Below are 9,994 nucleotides of genomic sequence, written 5' to 3'. Positions count from 1 at the left end.
TCTAGGGCCAACAAAATTGGGCTTGAAGAGGTAGAGCCCATAATGTTTTTAGAGCTATAAAGAAAGTGAAAGTACAAAAGCCCCGCTCTCTCCTTATTTACAGGGGAGCGTCCTTTTTTCCGCTCTCTCTTTATTTACAGAGAGAGCGCCCCGCTATTTGCTTGCGGATTCCCACTTACCTGGGAACTTACTGGTGCACCACCCTGACTGCTGAAAGTTCTGGATCCTGGGTTCGAGGAATATAATTCCACGTCCGGGCCACCAATTGCCGCGACCCCTCGCCGGCAAGGGAAAACACGACACAGGATTCTTCTTTCAGCAGTTTATTCAGGCCTTGATTCATGTATCATCTTCTAGTGACCCGTCGCCGAGCGCCCAAGCACAGCCTAATAAAGCCTCCAGCATACCAATCCCAAGCTGCCACGTGGATCTCTCTCATAGGGTGATAAGGGATTGCGTGCCAATTCTCCATATTAGGAGTTGTTTATCACAGGCCACAGTGGAAGCCGGCGCCATCTTCTAATGGTGGCCACGGTCCAATTAGAACGGCTCACCACAAATGTGGGTGTCTGTGAGTGTTTGTATTTATTCCAATGTGCAATTTCAATGCAGTGGATCAGAAGACATTAACGTGACAGGGTTTCCAGTGTTAGTGCCACTCTAGAAGCAAGTATATGTGAGGGGTGTTTACACAGTGCTTGAACTCCTGCCAAGAAACTATGGGATCAACTACTTTATGTGCAATGAGTTCTATTGTTTCGTTTCATACCAAATCACAGTATAATCTAAAGTGGGTGACTAAGAACAAATCCTTCTGACATTCAAACACACGAGACATTTTATCAGGGGACACAACAGTCGAACAGAATCAGAATTCTGGATCTGTCATCAATAGAATTATTTGCTGTAATCCACTCACCTGTATAATGAGAATTTTAGTATTTATTTTACATTATTGAAGTAAATATTGAAGAACAAATTATGCTAAAAATTGAATCTTTTAAATAATTTTAATTGCAGAATATGCTGAACTTGCTTGGTTCTATACAGTAGACTATAAGGAATAAACTCAGTGAAATGTCTTTTTGGGTTTTGATTACTTCCTTTGCCAATGCTATGTATAGCCAAATTGTTTTTTGGAGACTAAAAACTCTATGAATTGTGTGATTGTTTGAAAATATATATGTGTGAATATATGCAAATTACCAGAATTCCATTTTCCACATTGCAATGAGCTTACTTTTGCTTTCTGCAAATGAGATGTTTCAGCAAAATATCTCTTGAGCAGGCATTAATATTAAATGCTGATAGAAAAGTTTAATGGATATGAGTAAGAATATGAATGCACATTCAAGGGATTCAGAGTTATCAAAAGGAAATAAGATTTTTAAAAACTGCATGATGTGGGATCAATGCATAAAATTAATAAAAATCTATATGAATAGAAGATAGAAATATCCAAATGTCTTGGACTTTGCAAGAAAACCATACATTTGCAGAGAGAGAGAGAGAGAGAGAGAGAGAATAATATCCACTTATTCAGCACTTGCTGTAAAAATGGACAGTTAGGAGCATTATGTTATTTCATATATATTACAACTTAAATAACTAATAATTGCTTGTCACAATTCAATCTCACATTTCAGAGCGCATGCTTTACTGCCTCCTATTACACCTTGGCTTTATTACACAACTAGACACTACCCATACCCCGAAGTTTATTGTTCTTTTATTTGGTTCATTATAGTTATAACTAAAAATGGAATGCATTATGATATATTCACAAAAGCATATAGCATAAGTTGGTCAATTTCATTCTGCCCTTTTTCTCCTTATCTATCCCTCTTCCCTACCAATTTTACATCAGCACATTTCACAACAGCCAAGTTAGGGAACCTGTTTGGTATCCCTCAATGATGTGGTATATATACACAAGGAGTTTGTTTCAGCCATAACAAATAGTAAAATTATGCCATTTGCTGGTAAATGGATGGAACTACAGATCATCATACTAAATGAAATAAGCCTGATTCAGAAACGCATTTGTGGAAGCTAGAGAGAAAAACAGGGGTTGGTAGGAAAGTGGGACGGGTATTATGAAAATGAAAAGGCAAAGAGCTTTGTTTGTTTTGAAAATTGCCTTTGATGATATGATTCTTTCATTATTGCTAGTGATTTTCAGGGTTGATTTTTTTAAAATTTATTTAAATAAAGCCAGTGGAATTTTAAAATAATTGCATTGAGTCTGAAGATCACTTGGGTTTCTATGGAGACTGTAAAATACAAGTCTAAATCACAATGGAATGTAATCATGGCAGCCAGGTGGAACATTAATGGATTCTTTCTATCTTTGCTTTCCTAGCTCAGCTTTATACTTATTCTTCTTAGTCATTTTCCTTTTGATTAACCTCCTTCAGCCTCAACATTCTCCATGTTTTCTTCTTTTTATTTTAGATGCAATCATTTTTATTTGCCCATTTTTTCCTCTTCTCCCTTTTTCAACCCTTATGTATTATACTACCAAGTTTAATAACCAATTACTTAACCTATTCAAGAACAAATGTTCATTGAACTAAAAGAAGATATAATGAATGAGCTACAGTGAGTGAAAGACCACTTCACTAAAGAGAGATTCTGAAAAAGGATCAAATCTTGGAAATGAAAGCATCAATAAATCAAATTAAAAATTTTAGTTGAAAGGATCATCAATAGATTAGATCACTAAGAAGACAGATTCTCAGGCCTGGAAAACAAAGTATACAATCTCGGAAATAAGGTCTAAAATAAGGGAAAGGTGTTAAGAGACCATTACCAGCATATTCAAGAAATCTAGGATAATATTAAGAGGACAAATATATGAATCTTTGGCATAGAAGAAGGCACCAAAATAGGAATAAAAATGCACAAACTTTTCAATGAAAAGGTATCAGAAAAATTTCCAAACCTTGGAAATTCAAGTACAATAGTTGTTTAGAACCTCAAATATGCAAGAACAAAAAAGATCCTTTCAAAGTCACATTATAATCAAAATGCCTAATAAACAGAATGTATATTTGTTCTCAAACATACAATTTATAAGGCTATAAGAGAAAATTAGTAGGTCACATTTAGAGATTAGGCAATTAGATTTTCTAATAATTTGTTATTCCGAACCCTAAAAGCCATTACAGCTCAGAATAATAGATACTAAGCCCTGAAATATAATGAGTGCTAACCAAGATTTTTATATCAAGCAAAACCATTCTTCAGAACTGAAGATGAAACAAAAACTTTCCAGGATAAGCAGAAACCAAAACAATTTTAAAAAAGAAATAATGAATTATTTTACACAGAAGAAATGAAAACAAAATATCAGAGTCAGCGTGAGTTAAATATCATTAGAAATATACTCAATTAAGGGAGAATTAAATCCAAATTAAGCATTAGAAAAAAATAAAAATGACAGGAAAGAGAAATCATCTATTGAAACACTGAATTTAATGGTGTAAACTCTCCAATAAAAAGACAAAGATTGACAGAATTTATTTAAAAAGAACTATGTTCTGTTAATAAGAGATTTAAATTACTGGGAAAGATGTCCACATGGTAAAGGTGAAAGGAAAAAGATATCCTATGTAAATAGAGTTTTAAAGACAAAATTAATCAGAGGAGACAGAAATCAAATCATGCTGGTTAAGGGAACTATCCAATAACAAGATTTAATGATTATAAATATTTATGCCCCAAATATCAATGCACCTATATACATTAAACAAACCTTTGTCAATATAAAGAATCAAATCAATTCCAATATGATAAAACTGGTGATTTCAACACATATTTCTCACTACTAGGTAGGTCATCTGGACATCAACTAAATATTCTTCACAACTAAAAAATATTATCAATCACATACACTTAACAGACATCTGTAGAATATTCCATTCATAAACAATTGAATTTATGTTCTTCTCAGTTGCATACGAAAACTTCTCTAATATAGACCCTGTATTAGAACACAATATATCTTAGCAAATACAAAAAAGGATAGATAATCCTTGCATCCTATCAGATTGTAATGAAATAAAATTAGAAATCAATAGCTAGCTGAAAAATAGAAACCATTTTAATATCTAGAAATTAAATGATACTCTTTTGAATGATGAATGATTAATATAAGAAATTAGGGAAGAAGTCAAAATAATTCATAAGTAACAGATGAAGGTAGACATACAGCATATCAAAATCTCTGGAATGGTATGAATACCGCTCAAAGAGGAATGTTTATAACATTGAGTGCCTAGTAATTTAAAAAAGAAAACATAAAAATCCCAAATAAATATGTTAGCGGTATATACCTTAAGGCCCTAGAAGAGAAAGAGCTTACTAAATCCCCAAACTTGGTTGTTCTATATTTACATCTTGCAAGCAGACTATGTAAATATTGTAACTTTAATTTTCTATTAAAAATTTATTTGAAAATTTTCTATTCTGTTGATTTGACTCTCATGGATTTGGTGCTTTTTCAAATAAACAGTAGAAAACACTTGTTAATTTTCACAAAAATACTTTTGAATAAGGAAGCATTAAATCTATCAATAAATTTAAGATTGAACTTTATACATAGTTCAACATTCAGTTGATAGTGTTGATATTTATTAAATAATTCTGCATTCTGTCATAAGTTATTTTTATATCATTTTGTTATATGCATACTTATAGGATTTTGATAAAGTTCATATGTTAAATTCTCAGGAAGAGGAAACTGGATTTCAGGGAATATCTGCATCAACTCAATAGCACATAGATAATTAGAATCAGAGCTGGCTGTAGGTCCTATCATCAGTTGGCTTTTCCACTGAGGGATCATTTGTTTAAACAAGGGCCCAAGTTACTTCATGTCATCATTTCCATTATGTTATTCATTGTTATAGTTCCATTCACCTGCTTATTTTGGAAGAAAAAAATTAGCTTGTTGCTTTTCTATCCCAGAAAAGAATCAGTGTTTTCCTCCTTGGGGCATACCTGTGGACATTAAAAGGCTCAAGCAGTTAGTACTAGAGTCCAAATGTACAGTGTTCATACTAATCTATACCTGAGAGAGGGGTTCATTTCACTGGTAAGCTAAAAGACATTTCATCACTTAGAAAATATTTTAGAAGCTATCATCTTGAATCTGAAACTAATGTATAAACTTGAAGAGTTAAATCAGAGAGAAGGGGGATTCTAGTTAATTCAAAGTTGTATTAGAAATTGAAGAGTAAGCCTTCCAGTGAATTTAACAGAGAAAAATAGGAAGGACTCTCTCCATATTTCAATCAATAGGACTGTAAATTAGAAATTTACTTTTACTTTCATGATTAAAGATAACAGAAGAGATGCAGTAGAATAATAGACCATATTTAAAATATAGGAAAAATAATTAGATGGATAAAAAACTCTCAACCAGCCATTGAGGACATTTCATTTTGGAATTGTTGTTTTCTCCAAATGGAGAGAAACCAATTTAAACTTATTTTACGAGTTAGCCAATTGATTTAGAAGCCATTGAGTGTTTTAAAAATAATTGTGGTTTATTTAAACTTAATTCCTTTAAAAGAAAAATTTAAATAAGCAAAGACCCTACCTTTTATTATTTCTAGTGGATGATATCTGCAGAGTTAGGACATGTCACATTGACTATAATAGGGTTATATAGAAATAGTTCAGAATGTGGAGTCAGAGGGATGTGACCTGGAGTCCTGGCTCTACTAAAAACTGTGTGACTAACAACTCTTCCAGACTAGGTGGGCCTTAGTTTTCTTGTCCACATAAGGACACTGGGTTGTTTAGATTTTAAGTTGCTGGGTGGATGGAATAAGATAATGTACACTAAACGTGTAACCCCATGTAAACATGAAATCCAAATATGTGGCTGTTGCTATCGTAACTTTTCATTTCATATTGTAACTTGACATTGTTAGTGATGCTGTTCTTGTGGGGTTCTGATTTATGATTTTTGACAATAAAACTTGAACTGATTTTATTTTCATTTTTCAGTTAGGACATACTTTGTGAAAATGAAAGATCTATACTTGGGTCTTTCTAGCCTCTCTCTATTAAAAAAAAATAACTAGTCATAAATGCCACCATTTTTAATTTTCTAAAATCTTTATTAAGAAGAATGCTGTTTGAAGAGTAGCTTGGATAAAGCAACTAAACCTCATGTTATTTCTCTGCCATTCCTCCATTTAAACTGTGAAGTATATGAATCCTCTAATGGGACATGGTTTGAAATAAAATAAATAATCCACAAACTACATTCTTATTCCACAGATAAGATCAAACCTATCAGATGATCCCAGAACATTATACAGACAAGAGTATAAGGTAAATTAAGTAGACATACTATTATTTTACTGACATGGCTATAAGTAGAAGAGTGACAGTGTCAAATCACAAATGTGTGTATAATTTAGAAGACAAACCTTGCTTCTGGTTTTCAAAGCTTCATTAAAAATTTTGATTATATATCTCTCAATTTATTTTGTCATCTAAATAAAATTTGGAATTCATATCTCACATCTGTGCTTTCTTCACACATAATTAAAACTTCAGGTATTCAAACGAGCTATGTATGAAAATTTTGTCCAAACTTAGTTACACTAGAAAGTCACTAGGCTCTAAATCTTTAATTATAGGTCTTTACAGTCCAAATACAATTTCCATCAGAAAGCAAAATGTAAAATTATAATTTGTCTGAAATTTCTGTAATGTATATAAGTTCAAATATAGTTTATGGATTCTTTTAGAATACGATTAGTATATTCTTCCCAATTTGCTCCCATACTTTATTTGTGCTTCTTCCCTATCTAACACCGTTTTAACCCTCATCTCTATTGTAAATAATTTTGTATGATCTATTGATTTTTATGCATGCTTGTGAAAGACAAAGGGTGATAGAGAGAGAAGTTTACAGGAGAAAAAAATAATATGAAATTTTAAAACAGGAAAAATTTTGTGATATCTAAATCACACATTAATTCATACTTGTACTATTTATTGACTTTTAAAAACTATATTATCATTATGACATTTAAGAAAAACTATGCATCAAGACATTTATGTGTTCTTCTGAATAATAGGAAAGCTGTCTGTATTTAGAAAGAAACAGAATCTAACATAGCCTTATTTCACTATCAAATTTTTAAAGAATGTGAAGAGCATATGTTTTCCTGTTCTTCTCTATCCCCACATTTACAAAAGTATTTGTTGTATATATTAGCAAAATCTTTCCATTAGAACAGTGATGTTACTTGTAGGATAATATAAACATGGGGCTTCTCTTTCTAAACAGTAGTTTTATTTATTTATTTCTTTAGCATGTGAATGTCTCAATATAATCAAACTATAGCACTTGTCAACTCATAAATTATTTGCTCATCATTTGAATTTAGCTTGGACCTAAGTGCATTGTGGTCTCTCATCTTTGTAAAATCTTTTCATCTATATATGCTAAAGAAAAAAACAGATTTCTCATGATAGAACCTTCCTTCCAACTTCTGTAGGTCCAGTATGTAACATATAACATGTTTTTCAGTAACTGAACTGAGGCTCTCAGTATAGAAACAGATTCATCTTTGACTATTTTTGCTGTTGATGTTGGAGTTGCTCATGTATTTTCTGATTTATCATTCACTGAATGAGAAAGACTTGGTAATTGGGGAAAAAGCTGAGAAATTAAACACTAGCAAATATAGTGATTTTATTATTTCAGGAATTGCTTCTATTCTAGCTAATAAATATTTTTATTGGCTATTGTCAAGTGACATTTATTTCAGAGTTATTTTTTAAACTCCATTAAAAACTATAATATATTATGAATGAGCATGATTTATTTTTGACACAAATATATCTAGAGCTAAATTCAGGGACATTGCAAGTAAAAGGAGAGACAAATTAGGAAACATCTTACAATGTCATTAAATAAAATTTTAAAAAACAGTAATGTTAAAATTAATTATCAAGGTAAAACATGAACAAATTATTGAACCATATATTGGGGTGACAGAAAACAAAATAACTTATCACTGTTTTTATTTTAAAAATCAGGGGCATGTATCTCCAGAATTTTATTGACTGTTCCATTTATGGAAATAAGGAAATTATCAGGAAGAGTAAATAACATGATTTTGGTAAAAATCCAGCATGACAACTTCAAATACAAGTGCATCTGATTTACTAGTCATCTGCAAACTTTCAAAAATAAAATAATGTAGACATCTTTTTTTTCCTCAATTCTATTTGACTCAGTCTTCTATTGTGTGCTTCATTGCTGCCCTATAACAACTATAAAAATTAAGAAAGAAATTCTCATGTACTTTGTAGTATAGCAAGGACCTATATGCAATTGCGTGTTTACCACAACAACAGTTTGGATTTTAAAAAATGTTTATATTAATTTGTCTTTTTGAAATTTAAGATGACATAATATCAGAATGAGTGGGAAAAAAATTAACAGAAAATGAATGGAAGCAAAAGCAAGGAATTTTGGCATAAGAAAATTTTAGCATGGTAAATTCAGCCAACACATGGCTTAAAACATTTGTCCTTTTCTTTATACAGCAAAATGTGTCCATTTGGGTCAAACTTTCCTAAAACTGTTTATCACATTGCACTGAGGAAATCATGACACCAGTCTAAGAAACAAACATGAGTATATAATTGGATGGACTCTATCAATGCAATAAATTGCATTTAGAACAAGTAAATAAACATAATTCAGAAGGCTGTCATCAGACATGGATATACACAAAATTCAGTTGAAGAATATAACAGAAGTCACCATGTTTGTATTGATGGGCTTTACGGATGATTTTAACCTGAAAGTCTTCTTATTTTTACTATTTCTTGGCATCTACCTTTTTACTTTGGTAGGAAATTTGGGACTGGTTGTGTTGGTCATTGAGGATTCCCGACTCCACAACCCCATGTACTATTTTCTGAGTGTCTTATCATTCTTGGATGCCTGCTATTCTACAGTTGTCACTCCAAAAATGTTGGTAAATTTTCTGGCAGAAAATAAATCCATTTCCTTTCTGGGGTGTGCCACACAGATGCTTCTCTTTGTTACATTTGGAAGCACAGAATCTTTTCTCTTGGCTGCTATGGCTTATGATCGCTATGTGGCCATCTACAACCCACTTCTGTATTCAGTGAACATGTCACCCAGGGTCTATGTGCCACTCATCATTGCTTCCTATGTTGGTGGTATTTCACATGCTACTATACACACAGTGGCCACTTTCCGCTTGTCCTTCTGTGGGTCCAATGAAATCAGACATGTTTTCTGTGATATCCCTCCTCTCCTTGCTATTTCTTGTTCTGATACTCACACCAACCAACTTCTCCTCTTCTACTTTGTGGGCTCCATTGAGATGGTCACTATTCTGATTGTCCTGGTCTCCTATGGCTTCATCCTGTTGGCCATTCTGAAGATGCATTCTGCCGAAGGGAGGAGGAAAGTGTTCTCTACCTGTGGCTCCCACCTGACTGGAGTGTCCATTTATCATGGGACCATCCTCTTCATGTATGTGAGACCCAGTTCCAGCTATGCCTTGGATCATGACATGATAGTGTCGATATTTTACACCACTGTGATTCCCATGCTGAATCCCATTATTTACAGCTTGAGAAACAAAGATGTAAAAGAGGCAATGAAAAGATTGTTCGGGAAATATTGTGTTGTAAAAAAGCTATGTATGTAGTATTCAGTAAACCTAAAATTAATGCTGGGATCATTTTTCTATGGTCAGAAACTAGTAAGAAAAATATGCTGTTTCAGTTAATAATGCAATAGATCCCAGAATATTTCTAATTAAAAAGTTTATCTGTTCTCCAATGCAGCATTTGCCAACTGTAAATTCATTATATTTATTTATATTTAAGGGGATCCAAATTAAATATTTTTCCATAACTACATTTTTGTAATCATTGCTTATTTGATTTTAACTTGCTACAACCTTATATTTTTTTC

General features: G+C 32.4%; 1 protein-coding gene across 1 annotated transcript; it reads left to right on the top strand.

Moving 5' to 3' along the window:
- The first annotated feature begins 8,482 nt into the window (after nucleotides 1-8,482).
- LOC107159394 (olfactory receptor 5T1-like) lies at nucleotides 8,483-9,725 on the top strand. The gene is made up of 2 exons (XM_015505985.1): nucleotides 8,483-8,532; nucleotides 8,747-9,725. Exons 1-2 carry the CDS (start codon nucleotides 8,483-8,485, stop codon nucleotides 9,723-9,725), a joined length of 1,029 nt encoding a protein of 342 aa, XP_015361471.1.
- Nucleotides 9,726-9,994: the final 269 nt, after the last annotated feature.

This window comes from Marmota marmota, unplaced genomic scaffold (genome assembly GCF_001458135.2).
Source record: "Marmota marmota marmota unplaced genomic scaffold, marMar, whole genome shotgun sequence".
NCBI classification, from domain to species: domain Eukaryota; kingdom Metazoa; phylum Chordata; class Mammalia; order Rodentia; family Sciuridae; genus Marmota; species Marmota marmota.
Note: the sequence above shows the minus strand (reverse complement) of the source record. Positions and strands in the feature narration are given on the sequence as shown.

Coding starts and splice junctions, on each gene's coding strand:
- LOC107159394 (XM_015505985.1), top strand. CDS start 8,483: ATGAATGGAAGCAAAAGCAAGGAATTTTGGCATAAGAAAATTTTAGCA. Junction 8,533..8,746: donor CATAAGAAAATTTTAGCATG/GTAAATTCAGCC, acceptor ATAATTCAGAAG/GCTGTCATCAGACATGGATA.